At 40.9% G+C, this 24893-nt stretch overlaps 1 protein-coding gene across 7 annotated transcripts in view; it reads right to left on the reverse strand.

Moving 5' to 3' along the window:
* Nucleotides 1-24893, reverse strand: part of SIGIRR (single Ig and TIR domain containing) — a 36242-nt gene that overhangs the window by 8614 nt on the left and 2735 nt on the right. Inside the window, exons 1-10 of one of the 7 annotated variants that reach the window (XM_083417738.1) lie at nucleotides 23342-23519; nucleotides 21915-21986; nucleotides 19376-19499; nucleotides 9690-10037; nucleotides 7519-7708; nucleotides 6383-6513; nucleotides 3684-3827; nucleotides 3353-3496; nucleotides 1769-1871; nucleotides 1037-1187 (exon numbers count right to left, since the gene is read on the reverse strand). In XM_083417738.1, coding sequence (XP_083273864.1) covers nucleotides 1037-1187; nucleotides 1769-1871; nucleotides 3353-3496; nucleotides 3684-3827; nucleotides 6383-6513; nucleotides 7519-7708; nucleotides 9690-10037; nucleotides 19376-19475 — 1311 coding nt within the window. In that variant the 5' untranslated portion in view covers nucleotides 19476-19499; nucleotides 21915-21986; nucleotides 23342-23519. Of the gene's footprint in view, nucleotides 1-1036; nucleotides 1188-1768; nucleotides 1872-3352; nucleotides 3497-3683; nucleotides 3828-6382; nucleotides 6514-7518; nucleotides 7709-9689; nucleotides 10038-19375; nucleotides 19500-19533; nucleotides 19764-21914; nucleotides 22083-23341; nucleotides 23542-24893 lie in introns of those variants that run through there. The other 6 variants (XM_083417737.1, XM_083417736.1, XM_083417739.1 and 3 more) reach the window with 6 other exon arrangements.

Consider the following 24893-nt stretch of genomic DNA (forward strand, 5'->3'; position numbering starts at 1 on the left):
GTGCTGTTGTCCCCTCCCCTCCATTCCTTGCACTCCCTAAGTTCTGGAAACCTAAGGTCTATTGCAAGCATGCTTGCAGTTATTTGTTTACCTGTGTGTGCATCCTACTTATGTATTTAAATATTTATATGAGCTACACGTTTTGCATTATACCAGCTTACAAAAAACGATGGGTCCAGTTCTTTAAAAATACACACATGTGTCATGTCAGTAGTTTTTCTAATTGTTGTAACCTGCCCTGGGACCGTGAGGTGAAGGGTGGGTGAAAAGCATAATAAAATAACTAAATATCCTGATGTGCAACTGCAAGGAGTATTGTGAGTCACAAGCATGCTATTGTTCATTTAGCACAGATAAAGAAACAGCAATAACTGTAAACCAGAAGTTTCTATCCTGCTAGAATGCTCCCCTGCAAATGCTCATTTTAGGGAAGGGTTTGTGCTTTTTTCCTTCTCCAGTCTGTAGCTTCCCCCTCTCTTTTCATTTCTCTTTGCACTGAGAGTACTCTGGGTGAAGCAAAGTATATGTTTCCAATTCTTATTTCTCAGGTTCTGGTGCCTCCCTGTGGCTCTGTTTGCTTCTTTACAGTTGGAGTTAAAATATAACTTATCTATATTTTCTGCAATGCTTACAACACTGCTCATGGCCTCCACGCATGAGTCATGGAGCAGTGAAGCCATGTACATCTAAAAAGGTATCATTTGGCAAATCTCTGGAGCTGATGATTTCCTAGTCAACAGGTAAATAGCTAAAATAAAAAGTAAATAACAGGAGATGTCAAAATAATGGACAGACAAAAATATATTCAGCCTACTTTCATGAAGGTGCTACTCTTTAGTGCCAAGAAAAGCAGGTAACAGTTATTACTCTGGTATACATCACAGCAAGGTCAAGTAATGGAGGACTGGATCTCAACCCTTCTTGGAAGAGAAGCTACTCCACACTTCTATGCTTCTTGAATAGCTTCAAGTACTGCCTTGCCACTGAGAAACATAACCACAGTGATGAAGTTATGGCCTTGCAGCCCACAACTTACCATGGATCCAGCGCGCCACATCAGAAGGGTCACTGTGCTCTTCTGCTGCTTCAGCAAGTTTATGGCTGGATGTGCTATTTCTCGGTACTGGCTCTCAAAGACAATGAAGATTGGCCTCCGGGATAGTTCCAGCAGCCTCCAAAGACCTTCCCTGCAAAACCAGACAATTGGTTAGAGTCCTAAGCAAATCCACAACCAAACTATTGAAAAAGCTTTGAACCCAATCTAGTCACCCAAAATTTTAATTCTAAGCACGACTAGTTTCAGTTCAATGAAAACTTCAGGAACTGGTTTCAGAGGCATTAACACTAAACTGCCGTGCTTCATATCCAGATATATGAGAGAGATTCTGGGTGTTGTGATTGGAGGTGTATACAGAAATTGGATAAATTCAGAGGCCCTTCTAACCATAGATAGGAGAGCCAGGAACATACTCCCTCCTGCCTTCCTACTCCCTTCTACCTTCCCTCCTCCTCTTATGAGTACAACTTATTGGAACACTTGACTGGTTTGACAAGCCATAGTTTACCAGGACAACCAAATAAGCAAACTGTGATTTTAGTGATCCCTCCAAATCAGAATTGCACATACTATTTGCCTGTTTGGTCAACTTGGTCAACTTTCTATTAAACAAGGTGGGCAATAGGAGGGAGTGCACACTTGAGTCATTCCTGATCCTCCAAAAATGAAAGGAGGATCAGAGAACTTGTCTCTATCACTGACTCTAATTACCTGAAATTATTGTTGCACCATTCCTGTTCCAGATATGCATTAGAGAGAACCACAATGAGGCGGCGGCACCGGCTGACATTCATAATCAGATCTGCAGAAGGTTCTGAAAGAGAGGAGAAAAACTAAATCTCTTCTGAGAAGGGCCAGAACCATTGGTTTTGGATGTGAGTGCCTCTGGTGGAATACTCAGGACATTAAAAAATAAATAAATGAAGAGTATACTCAAACATTGCATTTTTTTATTATTAGACACACCACAAAGAGCACAAATGCTGTTTTGTGGTGTATTCTTGTTTAACCAGAACTGTCCACTGTGCACAGCATTACAGAATATGGAGGAGCTGCATTTTGTACACAGCTTGTTTTGCATCCCCATGCAAATGGATGCTGCATACTTTTTATAGAAGTTTTATTAAACAAAACAGTTGAAGATAAGAACAAATGGTCTGAAGGCACATGATTACAGTGATATCGCTGAAGCCAGAACAGTGGTGGCCCTGTAAACTGCCTGGATAGGAACTACACTTCATGCTCTTTGGAGGAAGATTAAACAAGCTGTGCCCAAAATAAAGAAACAACACATTGTCAAACATATGCAATAACAGCCTGGAAACGTGGAGGCACAGGGAGAGGCAGCGGGCCAGCACAATGAAATGCATATCTGCAAGGTCATGCAAGTTAAGCAATGCATCATGCCACAGACTTTGAACAGGTGTAGAAAGCCCACCAGTTGTGCTGAGCATATACTGGGCAGATTGTGAATACATCCTACTTAATATGCAAATAGAACCTAACTGTGAACAACTGGGTGGTTAAGGAGAATACATTTTTCTTCGTACAACAGAGAGCCTGTCTATAAAATATTCAGCTCCTACTTTGCACAGCTTTGCCATTATTGGTGTTTAGAATTAAAGCTATTTTAGGTTGCTTCAGATGCACAAAATAGTGTGCCAAAGGACAAAGTAATTTTTCAGAGCCATACTTTTGCATCTATTAAGTAGCAAAGTGCAGCATTCAACAGGCTTCATTTCATATACTGCATTGCAATGTTTGTGGCCCTTTTCTTCACTCTGAAAAAGGATACAGATGTGAAGCTGGGATCATATATGAAATGCACAATGGTGTCCTGAATGTACACACCTGCCTGTATTCTAATATCTCAGTCAGATATAGCACTGCACTATGTTTTACATCTTTCCAATCTACCTTGGAAATAGGGACATGGATTAAGCTGTACTTGAAATGAAGAATGTTGCCCTGAAGTTGCATACCAACTTTCATCCTGCTGTCTCAGTGTCTAATAGAAATAGTGTTTTTTTGCATTCTCCTCCTCTTGTTTGAAAATGGATGCAAGAGCTAACCTGATATTCAGACTTAGTGTGTGTACCAATTTCAATTTGATATTTTAACACTTAATAAAGCTATCATATTAAACATAGGATGCCAAATGGGCAAATTAAACTGAACGTTTCTCTTCATTTAGCCAACTAATCCATTTCAGATAAGTTATTTGCAGCCTGAACTCAACAGCAAGTCTGAGTGCCCAGGTACATATTAAATGAGGTGTTGGACAAGGTTCTATACCTGAATTGGGCAGGATGTCTTTATCATCCAGGAAAATCTTGTAGCCGTGACGATTCTCCAGCTGTGGCTTCACTATGAAGTTGACAAACTTTCTATCATCCGTTGAGTTAGAATAAGACACATAGGCATCATATAGCTTTCCATCTGTGGGAAAGTACCAAGGGGAGAAATTTATTATAATTTTTTTTAAAAAACAACAACAACAAAACCTGTGCTGACTAGCTATAACAGGATAATTCTTGTAGAAGTTCACACTTTGGGTTGGACTGTCAGTGAAACTCGAATCTCACAAGGGGAAAAGTGACAGCCAACTCTCCAGCCCAATATTTACCATTGATCTCCACTTCTCCATGACGGTTTCTGTACCAGAGGAGCACATTCAGACGGCACTTCACATACATCACAGCCATTAGTAACAGCAGTGCCACAGTGAAAAGTGCAGCTAGCACAGCGCCCAAGTGCCCAGCAGTCTCTGCTGTAATAGAAAGACATATTTTAAATAGCATTAAATGAGAAAACAGCCTTATAATTGATAGCATGGTAGAGAAAAGAGGAAGAGAAGAGTTGGGTTCTATGGTCTCCGAATATACCAAATTATAAAGAAAATGAGGGGTTATGTCATTCTTGAACAATTTTTAGTATCTTGATGACTGTTCTGACTATCAGAATGTGCAACCATGATGAGGAAGAGATGAGCAGAAGCTAAAAGACAGATTTATTCTGGTATCACATTGTTAGATCACCCTCCAAATTTTGCAAGTATCTCCTTTCACAAGATGCACATGCAGAAGTAAATCAAAGGTTTTCAGAGTAAAGATGTGCATGAACTAAATTATTCACATTCTCCAGTGCCAATTCAATTTCTTCCTGCAAGTGCGCGGGCATGTTCATTTAGACTTTTTGTAAAACACTCTGGAATACACTGTTAACTGAGCCATTTGCTGAATGTTGCTTTAAAATACACTGAGGCTCCAATCTCAGAATTGCTCCATCAGCCTATGGAAACTTCCAGATGGAGGAATTTGAAAGTGTTCAAGCATGCCAAAACAGCTGAGTTGCTTGGGGGGCAGCCTAGTAGCACGTTTGCTTTGGTGTGCAGAACCATTTGAGGCTGTGACTGATTGAAAACCTCAGAAAAGTTTCTATTGTCTGCTGGTGCCATCATGTGGCAATTTTCTGCCATCAGATTCACTGATGACGCCATCATAAAATTGCTCTTGTAAACTGAGCCCCTAAAGCCTGCATGGAGCAATACTGAGGGCACTAAAGGCTGTCTTTATATTAAACTCCTCTAGAGACATGGTAAGTCTGGTTCAAAGCCCTTTTTAGCAACCCTGCTACCAGTTAGAGCAAAAACATATTCTAAAATCTAAGAAGAGGATCAGGTAGGCTCAGCCGAGTTTCTTGAATTCCAAGATAAAACAGGGGAAACTTATTCAAAAAAAAAGGAAGGCATCTAGATACAGCATAAAAGCAAATACTCTTATCACCCCAGCTAGACTTCAGTCTATCAGATGGCCATGCATGGGCTAAAGTAAATTACTCTGTTTTTTAAATGAGAACAGTTAGTTTCTATACAGAAAATTAAGTCTTGCTTCTTCCTTAAAGAAGGAAAGCCAAGCTGAGATACCCAGTTCATAAATTCTCAGAGGGTCATACAATACTTTAGAATTTTGAACTAAGCCATCTTAGTTCAAAACTATGTTTCTTCCCCCCAAAAACACATTTGCCTTTGCAAACATGCCAAGAGTGATCTGAACAGTGGCACTACAAAGTGAAAAATGTGGACTGAATTATAAACTGAATGTATAGTGAAGCTGTCACACCTCTATAAACTCATTGTGGGTCAAACTCTGACCAGATTCTATGATACCCATATCCTCAATAGACCATACTGAATCCTGTACATTGGACCTAAGGATGTCATAGAATCATAGAATCATAGAGTTGGAAGAGACCACAAGGGCCATCGAGTCCAACCCCCTGCCAAGCAGGAAACACCATCAGAGCACTCCTGACATATGGTTGTCAAGCCTCTGCTTAAAGACCTCCAAAGAAGGAGACTCCACCACACTCCTTGGCAGCAAATTCCACTGTCGAACAGCTCTTACTGTCAGGAAGTTCTTCTTAAAGTTTAGGTGGAATCTTCTTTCTTGTAGTTTGGATCTATTGCTCTGTGTCCGCTTCCCTGGAGCAGCAGAAAACAACCTTTCTCCCTCCTCTGTGTGACATCCATATATTTGAACAAGTTTCTTTTACACACACACACACACACACACACACACAGTTCCATTCCAAAGCACACACATAATGTGTGAAATGGCCCTTAGCATCTCACATACACCAATGGAGAAATGAAATAATGATGCTGAGCCATGGATCATTTCTAGACTGTAATTAGAAAATGTAATCCAAAACACTTAGGCTACTTGAGTCTCAAGAGGAGGCAGACAGAATATAAATCACATTCAATTCCTCAGCTGCTGCACAATCTCAGATTTATCTAGTTCTGCCATTTTAATGACAAATGTACAAAGCAAATGCAAGCTCAGTTATCACACTTGCCCCTCCCATCATGCTTCAGATAAGAAGCCCTTCTAAAGATAATTAAATTAAAAAGAGTTTAAAGTATTGCATTCATGTTTATTTGTCATCTTGTTAACCAAAGTGCAGAACTGCTCTGGGGTGGGGTCAAAGATTTGTGTGTAAGAGAGAGACACTTCAAAGGCATCAGCCAATCAATGCTGCACACAGCCATATTCTTATCTATTGGTTTTCAGAGGTCAACTCTGAAACGGAAATTTACATTTGGATTGAATGCCATAAGTGTGTTTTCAGAGTAGTCTGACAACTCTTAAAAAAAAAAAGTATCTCCAACTCTCATTTCAGAAATACTAATGGGAATTCTACTATGGAATACAGTTAGTGAGTAGAAGAATCTTTTTTGAACAACTTAATAAAGATAAGCTTCAAATAAGGTACTGGGCCCACACCCAAATGCACATGGTATGAAGTACAAAGAAATGCTACCTGATTTTTGCAGTGTGAAAACTGCTGTACTGTTTCTAACCCAGCAGGCAAATGCTCCATAATTTTCATCTGTTGTTATATTCATATCCAAAGTGCTGGAGATGAATATCTCTGATTTATTGTCATTGAACCTGGGGTGCAAATAGAAGAAGATTTAGGTTAGCACTGATTGAAAACAAACACTAGGAAATTTCAGTCAGAACCGGACAGGAAGGAAACTCAGAGGGCTCCACCCTATCAATCTTGGATTATACCAAACATTAAATTTGGACAAGGAATGAAAGGAATGAACTGTGAGTTGGTAACAAGAGTGTTCATTTTGAGTATCTATGATCTGGAAATACTGTCACTATTTTATCACGTTGGCCTTTGAAAACCTTTTCTTCCACAAAAACTAGTAGAAATTTGGGGACTTTCAAAATCATCTTTTTCCTTGTTCTTTTAAAGCAATGGATTAATTGTGGTTGCTTAGTTGTATGGGATCCCATTGTCTTACATAAAAGTACTTACTTTGTGGAACTATAGTAGCAATGTCCTATTGCTTAAAGTGCATTTTTTTCTTACTAGTGAAATGTCAATTTTTCTTCTCCCAGCTACAGCCTCCATGCCATTATTGAGTGATGTACAAAATATTATATGAGTTCACAGTAACCTAGTAGAACATATCTATGACCCCACTGATAACGTACAACACAAGTCCCCTGCAGTGGGAACACTAAAATAAAGGGGGTGTTCATGAAACCAGATTCGTTCTGAAGCCACAAACATCTGAAAGGGTCTTCTTCCTCTCCCTCTCCCTCTGCCTCCCCATTGAAGACTGATACATAGAGCATTCTCTTAAGCTCTTCTCCAGGGCTTAAGTGTGCAATTTTCTTTTTAACAGAAACACAATCTCCCACTCTCACTCAATCTCACCCTACTACAGCAAAGATATATCCTCCCATTGAAGTATATATATTACACTACTGCCCCTATTCCACAAACCTATAAGGCTAATAGTATACATAAGCCCTTAAAGATCCACCATTATCTTCAGAGTCTGGGAGACACTATTTTAATTCGTTTCTCTCCCTTTTGTTTCTTGTTTATACAGCCAATTTAGCTTTATTTTCCATTATACATAAAAGCCTTCTTACCAATGAGTAGAAGCAGCATAGGTCTCGTTGTCAAGCAACTGGTCATCTTTCATCCAATGGAGGCCAAAATCACAGCTTTTCTTGTAGGGCAGCTGCACAGTGCAGTTCAGTGTAAACTGGCTTCCCAAATCACGTTGCAAAGTCAGGTTGCTGGAGGGGTAAAGGAAACGAGGAAGGACACTGCAAATATCTGTTGGGAAAACAAAAACAGTACACCGTAAGAGAGCTTTTCAATGAGAGCACTGAACTTCCAGACTGCATAGTGCAAATCTTATATTGGCTATTTAGGTCTGGCTAACATAACAAAGAAAGTCAAGCTACTCTTGTCCCTGTGACCCTGCACCTAAGCACAATCTCCCTTGCACAGTGGGTTCGCCGACTTAACTAGAGAAATTGCTGAGTATAACCTCTCTCTCAAGGCTGGTTCTGCAGTTCTGATTTGACTTGAGAAAACAATGAGAAATTCAGTAAGGACTATAGTGGGAAAGACAGAATGTTCAGGTTATCTGGAAAGCATGTCATGTCCCATAATAGAGAAATGCCCAGGATAAAGGGGTATGCACATCACAGAAGTGCTGAATATGAGATATGGTATTAATTATTAACTTTTGAAGTCCTAGTGCCAGTACTTTAATTATTCTCACTGCCTGTTCAGAGTCCAGCACAGTGCTGTTCTTCCCCCTCTGTCTTTCATACTGTCAACTCATTCATCCATGCTAAATATTTTCAGCATATGTGACACATTTTCAGCATATGTGAGCGTGCGTTTTTTTAATGAAGAACTTTCTGAATCCTATTGCGGAAAATAGGGTGTTTAAGGTCACACTGCATTAAAAACTAGAATATGTCACAGGTACTTGTCCCTAATTTTCCTTTCCCTTACGTTCCCTTAAATTCTGAAAAGGCGAACTAGGCCATCATGGCCATCATTTTTTAAAATGTAAAGGCTCTCCCTTCTGTAGGTACCTCGGTGTGTATTGGACTCATTTCCAAACTTTACCTTTATTTAAAAGGGAGAACAATACAAAAAATATTCTTTTTAGAGCCCATATCCAGTCCTTAGCCAATTCAGGAGAACTTCCTGAGAAACCAGCAACTACCATCCTTATCTTAATGAATAAAAAAAATTGAAGAGTACAATCCTATACAAATCTTCTCAGAAATAAGACCTACAGTGCTTAGCAAGCCTGACTTCCAGGTCTCAGGATGTGTGTGCAGGATTTCAGCTCAAATGATGTATGATCTCCCTCTGACCATCTTTAGCTAATTTATGTTTCTAATAGCATAATGAAGTGCTCCAAAATGGTGATCCATCCTAGTTTAAGTGCACTATAAAAGATTAAGCAGAGACAAAAACACACTTATCTGTCCCAACAAGTCTGCTATTTTTTTTTAATCTCAGCATATATATTTTTTTAAACCTGTCTTTCCCCATTTCAACTCTGACAATGCAACTAGCAAATGGGGGACGGAGTGAGCTTATCTTGGTAGCTTCAGGTACCTCTCACCACATTTTAGGTACTATCACTTGTTATCACAGCTTTAGAAACATTAAGTCTTTTCTCTCTCTCCTAAACTGTGTCTCCACCACAGTGAAGCCTTCGTCAGGTTTATCTGTTTACACAGTTCTATCCGCCAGTAAAGCGAGATGAGCGCCGAAACCTCAGAGTCATCCCTGACTGGACCAAACAGTCAGGGGTCCCTTTACCTTTATATGTCATCTTAGATATAACATAAAATGCAAAGAAGGCTCAGAAAGAGCTCCGTGTCTGCCTTTTTCTCCCAGGTAAAAGGAAGCCCTCTTCAGCAACAGCCACACATACAGTCACAGACATCAACCCACCAACTTCTGGTTGACAATGCATAATTTGGATCATAGCACTTGATAAATTGGCTCACATCCCCAGGGCTTATCTAATGCCATAACTTATTTGAGTATGATCAGTACCTTATGTTTAGGTGAAAACGGACAAAATCATGCCCTACATAGTTAGATACTTCACAGCTACTATGTGTCTAATGAGCAACATAGGTTCCAGACTTAGGTAGACAAGTGGCCCATCTTGAAAGAGTAGCAATACTGCTTCTCCTGGGATGGGCCCAAGAGGAGACGTCAGTGTTAGGTTAGGGATCCAAAGGCATGTTTGCAAATTCCCACTTCTTTCACTCACCTGCCATGACCAGCCGGACAGTGAAGGAGCTGTTTCTCTGATCGTTCAAGTAGAGCGTGCAGGTATAGTTGCCTGCATCGCTGGCATTTGCGTGCTCAAAGGTGAGGTATGTTGTTGTGTTCTGCAGTGTGCTGTGCAGGTGGCTTAACGCGGTGAAGTTAAGCAGATGACAGTTTTTGCTCCACTGGATGCTAAAGTTTGAGGTAGACTGAAGAAGCTGGAGGCTCTGGTTATCCAAAGGGCAGAACAAATGATTAACCTGTTCTTGCTGGGTCCAAATGGTGTGATCATAGAAGTGATCTGGGTCCACACACGATAAATTAGATGAAACCGTCAGCGAAAAGAATTCTAAATAAAGCAAAGCAGTTAAATTGCAACTACTTCTGTGATGCCTAATCCAACCTACATTTCTACAGCAAGCACAGAATACGCAACTCCAACAGCAACCAAGTCATTCATGCCCAACCAGGTCATAGACACTGCCCCCCTGGCTGAACTTACTTTTAATATGCATACCATGTGATGGCTCCTGAAAGACTGTTTAAAGTGAATTTACTATAGAGAAGAGAGATAAATATTTATCATCCTGATAACAAGATCAGCTAACTATGTGATTCTAACTAGAACTCTATCTATGCCATAGATTCCTTATTTATAATGAACAGAGAACAAATTGATAATAAGGGCATTAACACAATGATCACATTCAACAACCCTCCTCATAACACACACACCACACACAAAAATGCTAGGAGAGGCAATGCGCTGAAGCAAGCACTATAGAAAAAGGAAAGAACAGGGGGGAAACCTAGCCAACCAAATACTGCTAATGTATTAAAAAAAGCACTGGTGGTATTCACTGGTCATTTGCACACCTGGAAACTTTTTTTAAAAAGATACTATAATTATAATAAGTGCTTCAGAGCTACACGTTCAAAGGAAAAGCAATCAACCTTCAAAAAAACCTGTACAACACAGTACATTTTGCTGAGCATAAAGTTGCATGTCTATATACTTGTTAGTATTTGATATGAACTGGAACTGGAACAATGAAGTACATGAAATGGATGCACTTGTTTGTCCATGACAGTGAACCTCCACCTTATTTGATACCATTTAGAAATAGATAGAGGTTCTGTATCTTTTCCAGTGGTCAGACATATCCAGTTTAGCTGCTATAAACAAAAGTTGATAAGTCTTTGTAAGAATAATAATCATTTTCAGAAATGTCCAGAAGTACAAAGCATAAATCATGTCTGACTGATCAATACTATTTTGGTGTGGGGTGACTTCCAAGTAAAATTCATTTTGCACACATGGCCATCACATATGATAGTTAAATGACCTAAGTACCATCTATGTACCAGTTCTAAAATAGTCTCCCTCATGTTAGCAGATAAATTTAAATGGGAATTTATTCCACATTGCGCTCTACTTGCCAAGTGATGTAGCACATGGAACATAATTTTCTCATGCAGTTCTCAATTAAGAGTAACTTATGTATTTGAGACCTTTTTATGTGTTGTTTGTATGCTATAAGCAACCAGAGATTCAAACCCAACTTCAAGGGCTCTGGTTGCCTGTTGATGGACTATTCTGGAGGCACCCAATGGTTCTTGACTACCACTGCTGGTGTAACAGTAGGCATAAATATGCAACTATAGGGAATAGGTGGCGCTGTGGTCTAAACCACTGAGCCCCTTGGGCTTGCCAATCGGAAGGTCAGCGGTTTGAGTCCACGCGATGGGGTGAGCTCCCATTGCTCTGTTCTAGCTCCTGACAACCTAGCAGTTCGGAAGTATACCAGTGCAAGTAGACAATTAGGTACTGCTGTGGCAGGAAGGTAAATGGCGGTTCCCTGGGCTCTGGCACTCGTCATGGTGTCCCATTGTGCCAGAAGCGGTTTAGTCATGCTGGCCTCATGACCCGGAAAGCTGTCTGTGGACAAACGCCAGTTCCCTAGGCCTGAAGCAAGATGAGCGCCGCACCCCAAAGTTGCCTTTGACTGAACTTAACCATCCAGGGGTCCTTAACCTTTACCTTGCCTAAATACGCAACTCTACTAAAGTTAATGCCACTGCTGGCAGAACGTCAAGTGAGAACTCATATTCAAGTGAGCACTTCCATTATCAAAGGTTTTCACTGTTGGTGGGACAGCAGTCCTATATATACAATGAATTGTTCACAACTATGATGTTCTGGCAGAAATGGCAATAACTTTAGTAGATGCAAACACAGTTGTTAAAGTGCCACTGACTACTGTGATGCTTTGTCCTGAAAACACTCCAAATAAGCATTACTGCATTATCATCATTGTTGCAGCTGTTGTTAAAGTTATATGAATGAAATTTCCCAGGTGGAAACTGAATTGCTTTGTATATGAATGGCTTCTTTTTTTGCTAACACAAAAGTTACATAGGATTGCAGTTCTATACCTTACAAGGGAGTAAAGCCCACTGCTCAGCATCTGAATACATGTAGCCTAATCCTACACATCTTTTATTGCTCTTGTCTGTTCTATCATGACCATAATTATTCTACAAAGAACTGCCAGAGTAGTACTGCCACAAAATTTCATTTCATTATTTCATCCTTGTATCCATAAACTATGAATAAAACAACAACACCCTACTGTGACTGGGCTGGGTCCCTTCAAGTATGCATAATATGTTGCCTTTGTCTGCTAGACAAACATTCCCATACCTGATCAGGAAGAAAATGAAGAAAGAAATGCTGCTCTTTTTGCTTACACACAGGAGCTGTTAAGTACACACCCAACCATCAGATAGTGGGAGGGAGTAAACGGCAGGTATGGATCCCAGCATTAAGAAGCAACCAAAGACTTATCTCAGAGGGTGCTAATTCTCATAGGGTCCTTTCACAAATATTTCACATACTGAATGCTGATTTATAAATGGATTGTGTCACAGCAGGATACACTTACCATGCAGCTTAATTCAGGGCCGTTTCCACTATCATCCCTCATGCTTTTTGCACAGGTAGTGCTTTTGGTACAAGAATATCACATTTTCAGAGAAGTTACTCAAGCCAGTGCACTGTTGTACTGGTCAAATACAGCATATTTCTGACTCCTGGTCAACAAAAGAGGTTTAAAGACTGTCTCGAGGTAAATCTAAAAAAATGTAGTATAAACACTGACAACTGGGAAACACTGGCCTGCGAGCGCTCCAGTTGGAGAACAGCCTTTACCAAAGGTGTCATAGGCTTTGAAGACACTCAAACTCAGGACGCAAGGGAGAAACATGCTAAGAGGAAGGCATGCTTGGCAAATCCACACTGTGATCAACTCCCGCCTGGAAACCAATGTCCCCACTGTGGAAGGACGTGTGGATCCAGAATTGGCCTTGACAGTCACTTACGGACTCACTGTTAAAACCGTGTTTATGGAAGACGATCTTACTCAGCTACAAGTGATCGCCAAAGATTTCTGACTCCACAATGTATTTATAAACGCAAAAGAGATTGAATCATTTGTGTCAGGGGCACTTTGTGGCTGCAGTTTGCTGCACAGTATCTCCTTCAGATCATGGTCTTATGCTGCATTATTTTTCAAGCAATGTTTGTGTGTTCCCTTCACTCAAACAGCCTACAATCTTCATTGTGTTTGCAGGAAGTCTAGAGGAAATGGATGGAATTCACTGGGACTGGAGAACAAAAATTGGTTTGGAAGTAAGACAACTACTCATTCCATTTTGACCTCTGGTAAACAGGTTTCTGTATTGACTAAAAAACTTGCCAAACATGTCTGACCAGCAAAACAGAAGAAGCACACACATAAGAAAAGCTAATTTCATCTCTCTTCAAAAATTATTAGCGTTTCCTGTTTAAATTATCTGAAGTATCTTTTTTACTTCTGTTTCATTCAGAGGGCAGAGCAGGAAGAGGAGCTCATGCTGGGGCCTGTATGGTATCTGCTTTCACTCATTCCTTGCTGTGAAGTCAGCCCTTTATTCTTACTCCTGTTACTACTGCCACTACTACTACCACTAGTCATAACTTAGTCCTGGCATGCTTGGCCTGTGAGAAGGGATCTGTGGTAGAGAAATGTATACTTCAGTCCTCACTACACCATGAAAGCATCCATTTCACGCTGTGTGCTCAAAATGCACATATACAGTGGTACCTCTGGTTACGGACTTAATTCGTTCTGGAGGTCCGTTCTTAACCTGAAGCACCACTTTAGCTAATGGGGCCTCCCGCTGCTGCCGCGCCGCTGGAGCACAATTTCTGTTCTCATCCTGAAGCAAAGTTCTTAACCCAAGGTAGTATTTCTGGGTTAGCGGAGACTGTAACCTGAAGCGTATGTAACCCAAAGCATATGTAACCTGAGGTATTCCTTTAAATTGAGACTACTTGTCCATGCATATACATGTATAATAGAGCATTGTATGTTCTGCATCCCAAGACTGGGATATTAGACTTAAAAATACAAAGGCAGTTCCTTTTATCTTCTAGTATGCAACTATGAGATTAAAAACCTGTCCCTTTTATTTTGTAAATGATTCTCAGATATCAATTTGTTATATCAGACAATGTACAGTAAGCAAGATTCCATTATTCATAATGCTATTATGGTCCCAAAGTATATCAAAGATCATGACCACTATCCACTACACACATAAGCTCTTGTGCCCCATTTTAAAAAGACTTCAGCACAGCTAACAGGTAGGGGCCCTTAAACCCATATTTATTCCTCTGCTCTTATATTTTGCCTATTTCAGCCAGTACACAGATTTCCATTTCTTTTTTGGAATTTACTATTCCTTGTATTTTGCACAAATCAATATTGACTACATAATTCTACATTTCAAAACAAAATGTAATTGTGTCATCCCTTTCAAATGTAAATATAGCACTCCTTCAACACCAACCATCCCAAATCCTGGGATCAGTCCAAAGTATTGTACACTTTAGACAGTAGCAGAGAACAGAACAATAGAGTTGGAAGACAGCACAAGGACAATCTACTCCAAGGGTAGGGAAACTAAGGCCCAGGGGCCAGATCCAGCCCAATCACCTTCTAAATCCAGCCCGCAGACAGTCTGGAAATCAGCGTGTTTTTACATGAGTAGAATGTGTCCTTTTATTTAAAATGCATCTCTGGATTATTTGTGAGGCATAGGAATTCGTTCTCCCCCCCCAAAAAATATATATATAGTCCGGCCCCCCACAAGGTCTGAGGGATAGTGGACCGGCCCCCTGCTGAAAAAGTTTGCTGACCCCTGACTCTAACCCACTGCAATGCAGGAATCTTTTTTCCTAGTGTGGGGCTTGAATCTATGACACTGAGATTAAAGAGTCTTCTGCTCTATCGACTATCTCCTCACATTTCTGATGAGTTAAAGGGCTTAATCGATAATCAATACCCTACTGCACTGTAGTAGATATATTTAATTTAAGGGGTAAGGAAACTCATCTGCTAGAACTGTAGTAATCTGGCACCTCACTTTTATGCATCTTATTACTTGGAAGCAAATCCTACCAATTTTGAAATGTACCTCCAAGAAACTGTGCTTAGGATCTAAGCCACAGGCAGCTAACTAAACAAATAATGATAGGGAGAGCCTTTGCTTTTTGCAGGGGCAACCCTATCATTACAGAATGAGGTAATTGTCTCAGGTGGTAACAATGCCACCCTGGATGTTCCCCCTAAGTCTCCTGGCCATTCTTACCCTCCTGTGCCAGTGAGCCTGCTTGTTGCTGGCCTAGTATGGCTATATGTCTCACCCAGTCACTTTCTTTCAACACGTCACAGTACAGGAAAGCCCCAGACTGAAGAAGTATGCATTGCAAAGAGGCAACCAGCATAAGCCACACAGTCCAGAAACTTTAGCACATGCCCATGCAACACATGTTGCTACACAGCAGCATCTATCCGTGTTGGCAATGACCCAATTAGGGCGAGGAGTAGAGAAGTGTTGAAAGACAGAACTCTATGTGCCATATGGCCTGTCCTGGGCTTGCTGATGCCTTCAGGTGAGGTGAAGGATGCTGTCTCGTTGCCAGAGTCAGCTTCTGTACATGGAAGGGGAGTGGAGAAGTCATGCTTTCCCTCTCAGGCAGCAAAATGCCTCAGGGCAGTTATACCAACCCTAAACATCACCTGTTTCATTAACAAATATGGCAGGCTTCAACTTACAAACAACAAAGTGTGCATCCCTGCAAGATGGTAAACTGGTTTCACATCATCATAAAAAGAGTCTGGAAGGGAGAATCAATTATCTACTTCATTATGTAATTGCCATAATAAACTTAAAACCAGTAACTGCTGTGCAAAATGCTTCCCTGCAAAACTGCACAGAATAACGTGGTTAAAGCAAAACTAAGGTGCAGTGTAAATGGCCTCAAAGAATTTTCATTTGTGGTCACACCCCTAGGACTGGTTCAGACATAATGCCCAAGCATGGGTTGGCACCATAAGTATGAGCCACACAGATCCATTTTCTTCCTCCTTTCTTTATTTTAAACAAACCACAATTTGGCATTTTGTCCAAACCAGGCTTGCACTGGAGTACATATTCAGTCCTGTTTCTATAAGTGAATGTCAGCATAGCTATCCCTTTGCAAAGGCTAACACAAATACAGTGCTAAATGAAAAGAAAACTGTGTAAATGTGTCTGTAAATGGTCTGGGAGGCACTCAAGGGTTCTCCCAGTATACAGAGAAGTCACAAAGAAATGTCACAACAAACAACATACTTTGAAGATACTGACACCTAATACTGGCTGAGCAAACTAGCTCCCAAGATCACTCTCTCACTCCCCGCACCATGACACACACACTTTCTAGCCAGTTTGCTTCTTTGCAAGGTGTGGTCAATTTATACAAAAGCATTATCAATTAAAGCAGATTAGGTTGGTCTGTTGCAACAGCAATAACTGAAAAGGCACCTCTATGTAAAACTCAAAGATTATGGCTTATTTATTGGTCCTACTACAGACAGGAATGTTATCGTATTGACTTTGCCAGTGCTTTTCCCAGGATCACAGCAGGCATACACAAACCCATATAACTGGGAGGGGCTGAGAAAGATAAGGGTTATCTCAATTTCTAACCAACTTATAGCTTTAAGACTCCTTCTATGAGACAGAAAATTAAAATAGCCATTGATTTAAGAGGTTAGACCAAAGCAATATTGTATCTTTTATCCTCTTGGGCAACATGTATAAAGATTTCTGCACTACTCATCATGGATACTCAGAGGGAATTTAAGAGACAAATCATATTGCAGAAGAAGAAAAATGCTTCTAAGAAACATCAAAATGTTGCACCCCACATCATCTTATGTTGCTGTTTCAATTAGGCAAGCATAAATTGCCTAAGGGTGCCTCCAGACAGTCACTATTTTGCAAGTGGGATTCAAGAGCACATCGGAAACTTATGTCTGAGCCGTTAAATTGAACTGAAAGGCTCTGTTGCACTAGCTCAACAAATCCACTTTAAAAAAGAATCAGGCTTTCTGCGGTTTGGAAAGTCATGGGGAAACACACTGGAAGTATGGGATAAATGAATGAATAACAGAAGGGGGTATTATTATGCTGTGTATTTTGTGTTTTTATGTTGTAAGCTGGCCTATTGTCTTTGGATGAAGAGTAGTATATAAATTTAAAAAATAATAGTAAACGAGGTCTGTTGGCAGACTGTGTTACAAAGATGTCTGCAAGTGTGATATGAAGGCTGGCAACATTAACCCCACCATGTGGGAACCCTTTGCAGGCAATCACAGTGTCTGGAGACAGTCAGTAACGAGAGGAATGACCACTGGTATGAGCAAAGAGAGAAGAAACACCATGGTGTAACTTTAGCAGCAAAACCAGATGCCTTCTTCTGCTCCACCTGCAAGAAAACATATGTCTCCTGTATATGTCTCTGGAACCACTGTAACTCTCCAACAGCTTGACTTCACTCCAAAAGGCACACTCGTCTATTGTCTCCTAAGACAGACGGATACCAACACAACCCTATTTAAGCATACGACTTAAGAGATGCAGGTTGTGTCCCCATTGTCAATCGATGGAAATGGAAATGTTAGCATCCTTACCTTTGTAGTAGGATGTGTTATGAAAGAGTACTTCATCTCTGTACTAACAAAGCTATTTTACCAATACATAGGGATAGCAAGTTAAATCTAGAAGGAGCACAGTAGAGTTTCTTCATCGTGCACTGCCTGATCATTTTGTGAGCCACATCAAAAATAAATCATAAGGAAGTAAAAATCTTGTATGCAGATATCTGTGACACTCCAGAGATAAATCTGCTCACTTCCTAGAATGACAGTTCAACTATTTATTTATATGGTCATTTGAAAGCACTAATTATGGGAATAAATGTGTCAGTTCCATGTATGGCTAACCTAGTGTTTCATTGCTCCACCACATACTAAATTTAAGCCCATTGTATCCAGCTGTGGCACAAACATCACAGTGGCAAAGGCAGAATGAGTCTATGGCACTTCTGGACTAGAAGCTGAGGATTTATAGGCCCGACTAAGGCAAAATCAAATGTATATTCTTGCCTGTCTCTTCAGCACTGCAATGACACCTACTCCTAAGATTAGAAGACTAGAGCGAAAGCCACTAGTAGCCTAACACACACAGGTTTGCACAGGTACTGTAATGCAATATAGAGTAGCACACTCACATATTTTGAAGATCCCTACAAGTTGGCCACTACTAATTAATTTCTTTTTAAAAAACAGTATTCCACTTCCTTCTACATATGTCCAAGGCAGCCAACAGTAATGCAAATGAAAAACAGAAAACAAATAAACACCATATAGCTGGTCAGCAAGTAAACTTAGGATTTGATCAGCCAATAGGATGACTATGTTGCTGTAGTAAGGCACCCCTTAGAATGCAACTGACTAGGCAGCATCCTGTGTTCCCAGAGAAGAATAGCCCATTTTTTCCTCCCAAGTTCCTGTATGCTTTGCCACTGGCTGCAGGGCCAGCATGGGCAGAGGCCAGAGTAAGACTGGATTGTATAGGTCAGAATAACAGTGTATGCACTATTCATTCTCTCCTAAAGCTCCATGCACCCCTACAGCAAATGTTAAGCAGAAGGCAAAGAGAATGATGGATAGACAAATGTTGACTACTGAAAAGCCCTCACAGGACAGAAGCCAGCCATATCAAGCATCAGTGAGCTAATGTGAAGCCTACAGGAACCTGGCAATGTGTGTCATGGGAAAATGGAATTCAATGAGGCCTCAAGAACAAATGGAAAACATAGGACACCCCTATGATCAGATAGCAAGTGTTAAATACAAATGTGCGCACACACAAATCTCACTGACCAAAAAACAACAATGGAAAAATAATCTCAAATTGGGAAGCAAGGCCTAGGAAAGCCCACTGTGCCAAACAGAAACAACAATGGAAATAGGCCTGCCATGTAAGAAGTTCCAATCTTCTCTCAAAATACTCATATTGTCTCATAAATAAAGTGTCTCTCTTCCAAAAAGAGATATCCAAACATAGAAGAGAGATTAGTGGTTGAAGCACAAGTGACTGCAAAGGCAGGAGGCCTGATCAGGTCAAGCAAGAAGGGCACAGAGAAGAAAAAAACAGTGGGCCAGACTGCCTTAATTGCTAAGCACCACTAGCCTACATATATTCATAAAACACACAGACCAACACCAGGAAAACTTTTTCTTTTCGTCTCACCTTGTAAAGCTGCTGTCCTTTCCTGCTCACTCCTTGTGGCAAGGCAGAAAGCCAAGAGCACAGATGGCACAGGCAGAAGAGAGAGCAATTTCACAGTCATTTTAGCTTATTCACAAGCAGCATCCTACAAAATGGAAAAGCACAGGGGAAATAATTACCTTTATGGACTTCCCTCTTTGAGATTCAGGCAGCCACCTTCAAATCCTGAGACTCCTTGTGTGTCCTTGCTGTGCACTCCCTGATCGTAGCCATCTTAATCACATGACTGGCCAACAGACTGGCTTTGCCAGTTAAGTATCTCCCTCTGCTTTTTTTTTTGTTGTTGTTCATTCCATGTCCTCCTTAAATGACTTGTTCTATTCTCCACCCCCAATCACAATCTTCCAGGCCTGCACTCGGGACAGCCAGTTCCTCCCACCTGCTATCATTGCTCCACCCACCTTTCCACCTGCATACAAGGAGAAAATGAAACCTGGACTCTTAAAATCAACAAACCCACCCAGCGTGTTGGCAGCAAAACAGCCGACCAAGAGTTTGCTCAGTAAAGAGCCAGGAGGCAGGTTGCTCAAAAGCTCTGCAGCTGTGAGGATTGCCGCTCTGTGGCACTAAGCCAGCCGGTTATCCTGGATCCTGGCAAAGACTGCTGTGGACTATAAACAAGAAAATGCCCCAAGGAGTAAACAAGAACCCCCCTAAGGAGTAAACAAGGAAAATACACCAAGGAGGCCTGCTTTCATGCAAAGGGAAAATGTTAGATCTCAAGACAAGACGAAACCTGACAGCTACACCATGTGTGTAAGTTCTGTTACTGAACTGAAAAACAATACTAGTAGAGCTGAATTCTCTTTTTTAATCTGTAAAAGATGTGCTGCTGTTTTCTTTTTAAATGTAGCATAAAATACACACTCAGGGCTACTCATAATTCTGATCATGAAGTGCAGCTGATATACAGTTCAGTTGTGAAAGAAAATGCATAAAAGAGGAACAACTCTCTGGTTACAGAGAAGCTTTCAGAAACCTAAACATGAAACATGGAATAACCACTAGGCTCCCCAAAGCTGTATTCAGAATCATTCCCTGATCAAAGCTGCTGTCCCATATAAGCAAGTAATCCTTAACCACAATGACTATATGAATGGCAGGCAAGTTTTTAGTATGTAACAGTAAGAGGTATCTGATCTATGTCAAGTAACTTCCAAAAGAGACAAAAATGGCTTAATACATTTTCCAAGAACAGAAAATGCAAATGACAAATCCATACAATGGTGGTAACAATATAATACTAAACTAAATAGCTGACACATTACAGCCCTTTGTTTATGGCATTTGCATATCACCCTTCACACACAGGACGAGAATGCTCACAAACAGGAAATACTGTATATCAAGTATTGCCACAGAAGTCTTGTCTTGCAGACACATGGATTTTAGTACAAAATTCTACTCATGCACACATTTCTTTCACCATCCTCTCAGGTACCACAGGCACTATCACCTGAGGCACACTAGCCCGCCCTGATAGATAGGGACAGGATTGCCCCTTGAACAGAATTGCTGTGCTCCAAGTAGAGCAACATTTACAAAGCAGACACCCACGGTTTGGGGTTCCATCCACTGCATTTCCTGTTCCCTTTCCTCTGTCCCATCTGTTCTGTGTTACCCATGGGCATGGGTACTAGTATGAGATGGAGCGTGTGGCAGTTGCCAGTTTTATCACTGCACAACTGGTGCCTTTGCCTATGCCCTAGGAAGGCTCTGAATTACAGGCCCTGGCATCCAATATTCATTTTTAAATTAGTTATTTATAATTTACATAGTACTTTCAACATGCAAAGTGCTTTACAGTAATGGTCACATTTGGCCCATTTATATGGTTTGTGGTCACAACACTGGTAACAGTACTAAGGCGGGAGGTCTCCCGATTCAAGGATTTTGCAGAGTGGCATCACACTCCTCCACACTCCACATATCTGACTTTCGTAAGACCTCACACAGAGCAACTGCAGTGTGTTGTGTTGGTATATCCTGAGTATTTTGCTGCACTGCACTGATGCTATAATTGCTGCACAATTATGACCTGGCATGGTACTCCTTGTGATTCCTATTTGCCTTCCACAGGAGACAACAAGATCAGGTTTTTGCTCTTAATATTGTGTTTCTCATTTAGTGCAATGGGAAGAGCAATATTCAGTCTAACTAACTACATCTGAAAAGCAGCTTGATGGTAGACTACAAGCCTTACAAGCTTGAGCAGAATGGGGAGATATTTTATTATGGTTTATACATTTTGGCCGAAATGTTTTGTAACCTAAGTATATTGGCCCATAAAATCTGGTTCTTCAAGTCACAAAAATTATTTTCATCTGTTCTGTCCATGTGATGCTGTAGCATTGTCCCCAAGAAGCTCAAAATGATGCATTTCAGGGAACATCAGAGATGCATAGCTTATTAGTTATAATGTATCTTGAATTCTTAACAAATGTTGCTTTAATTTGCCTGGACAGTCCAAGGCACTCATGAAATTAGGGTAGAATCTTACCAACAGATTATAGACTTCTCTCTTACGCATGGCTTCATTCTTTTCTGAACAGCTGCAGCGAAACCTGTTGCCCTAGAAACCAAGCCATACAATTTCATATCCACAGTATCCCCAGCAATCAATCATCTTCCAAACATGTCCACTTCCTTCCAATTATTCATTTTGTAGCTTATAAATTAAAATTCAGTTTTACAACAACAGCTTCTGTATAAAATGTCCAAGATATCCAATATGATCTGGTAATGATATTCTATTTTAGGATTTTTTTAAAGCTCAGAAGCAACAGTATAGTCGTCTAACAAAAAACTAATCACACCCAGCCAAAGTTAAGCACTTCCGAGTCCCATTAGTTTCAATAAGGAACAAAGGGTTCATGTGGCAAGCCTAAATGTATACTCAGCACTATCCCACCAAGTATAAGGAGGTCCTAGCTGCAATCATCTGTGCACTTACCAGGAATTAAGCCCCACTGAGCAAAGTTACTTGCTTCTGAGTATATGTGTAAGTTTGTGTTGTTAAAAATGTCTCAAACATTGGCTAGATTGTGCGCCTACACTTTTTCAATGAACACAAATTAAAATAAGAAAACTGAATCTGTGGCTGCAGTCGTAAATACTGTTGCCTGGATCACTAAAATCAATTTGACTTGCTTAAATGGTTTTGAGATGGAAATGTTAAGTTCCTGTTCCCCACCCCACCCTTTACCTTTGTAGATCTTATGCCTGTTTACTCAAAAGCAGCAAGTCCTACTGTGCTCAATAGTAAGCAAGTATGCATACGATTTTATCCAAAGCCTATATTCCTATGTTGACTTCCTTAGGAGTAAGCCCCATTCAACTTTGAACTAATGACTTCTAGGTAAACAGGATCAAGCTATAGGTCTTTTAGTTAGGGGAGTTCATGTTTTGTTTAGGTGTCCTAAGCCTTTTTCAAATAAAAATGTGGATTATTATCTCAACACAACGCTAGGCAAGCCCCCAAACCACACACTTTGCCCCAGGGTAAGATAACAGGGGACTACTTCTACACCAAACAATTTCAAGCTGCAAATTTAACTTCAACCTCAATTCCTAACATGGGCACTCATAATCACTGCTGAGGAATACCTGCAAAATAACGCTAAAATTGTGTTACAAAAAGGAAGAACGGATTAATCTTTACTAAAGGCAGCAATCCCATTTCCACTGTATGTCCCAAGGTACTGCTTTTGTACTGCACGAAGGCACAGCCCAAGGAACCAGAAGCTGTTACCTCTCCCACAGTAATAGTCTCACGTTGCCTAAGCTCCACTCTTGGAGGCCTTAAGAAGAAGCAAAAAGCCTGTTTTCTTATCACCATCATGACACGTGCGTGTTTCTCTCTTCCTGGCCTAGTACAGAGAAGACCCAGCACGCGAGACTCCAACGAATAATAGAAGCAACACCAACCTCTAACTCAAGAAGCCAGGCCCAGTTGCACCCCAAAAAACCCTCTTGCGGGAAGATAACAATTTTAGCAGCTGAGGGGACAAGGAGGCGTCTTCATGACTAACCCTCTTCCCTGTTGCCATGGGAACCCACAACCTGCGCTCAGGTAGGCAAAGGGCGGCGCCTCACACCTCTCTTCGCAGAGGAATTCTGGGTAGTGTAGTGCGGCAGCTTCCTCGCTGCTAAGTTCCTTTCGTGAGAAAGTACTACGTCTCCCAGCATGCAACTGGCTGCCTCGGCCTTAGGCCCCACACACCTGTGCAGGCAAGTTGTTTACACTCTTCAGCGTAGACGGATCGAAGCAAGAGGGTAGATAGGTGGCTTGGAAAATATATAACTTCAACATGCTACCTTTTTACTTAGTCAGCAGGCTTGGAAAAAGTTGTTGTTCAGAGCCAGCACTTCAAGCGGTTGTACTAGGGCGGAATGGGTCGCTTTGCGGCTGTTCCTTTTCGCAGTCCATTAGGCGCCAGCTGGGAGTCCCAGGAATACGGACAAAATGTCTTGCTTATGTAAGTTTTGTGTATCAGGCCTGCATATTGGTAATGTTGTTGGCGACTTCCTTTCATAGGTCCATTAAAACTATCGATCTAGATAGATACTGATGTAAACTGTGCCGCAAACAAGAAACGGAGATAGACCTGATTAATAAATACCTGGTACTCTCAACTTCTTGTTTATAACGATATATACAGAGGAGAATGGAGAAAAGGACCGGCATCAGCTTCCCCCTGCTGTTACAGCATTTTCAGCCTTTTTTCTCCTAACTAAGATGCTGCTTGGGCTAGGTATAGATGCTGCTGGTTCTCTTCCTTTTCCAAGAGATGTGCAGGGAGTTGGAAGGCAGGGCTTTCTTGCAACCTTTTCTCTTATATAATCTTATGAAGACTGTGCTTTGAATCCTCAATGTGGTTTACATGAAGCCCCATGAAACAAAGTGGATGTAGTTAGCTAAAAATAATATCCCCCGTTTCAGGGTACATTTAAGGAACATAGTGGGTTTCCAGACAGGGATCTTATATTGCAAACAGGTCATCAAGTCAAATTTTTCCTGTGTGCATTTTTGGCATGTTAGCCTCTACACATTTTCTTTATTCATTGCTCTTCTGCTGCTTGCTGAGCTTTGTAGAATGATTTGGTATGTTTCAGTTACGCTGCCTTGTCTATCTGTTTTCCTTATTAATGAATTTGAAGGTATTTGAGCTGTTTTTCTGCCCCTTTCCTCAGTTTCCAGGAATTTTTTCTGTTCTGGCCACGTGTCCAGCTATTTCTATACCTGTTTGTGTACAACTTAAACAAAAAAAAACCCTTCACCCAGGAAATGAACAGGAGTAAATATTACCAGCCCAGTAGAGCAATCTAAATTATAGGAATCTGCCATGTTGCATGGCTGCTGCCTGCAATCTTCTGGCATAAAAACTCTTGATCCAAATCCCACACAGTGGGAGGCTAGGAGGGACTACAGAAACTGCCCAAGCTCAGTGAAGATAATGGACACTCATTGCATCCATAG

The sequence above is a fragment of the Podarcis tiliguerta genome (assembly GCF_965153285.1).
Source record: "Podarcis tiliguerta genome assembly, chromosome: 1".
In the NCBI taxonomy this organism is placed as follows: domain Eukaryota; kingdom Metazoa; phylum Chordata; class Lepidosauria; order Squamata; family Lacertidae; genus Podarcis; species Podarcis tiliguerta.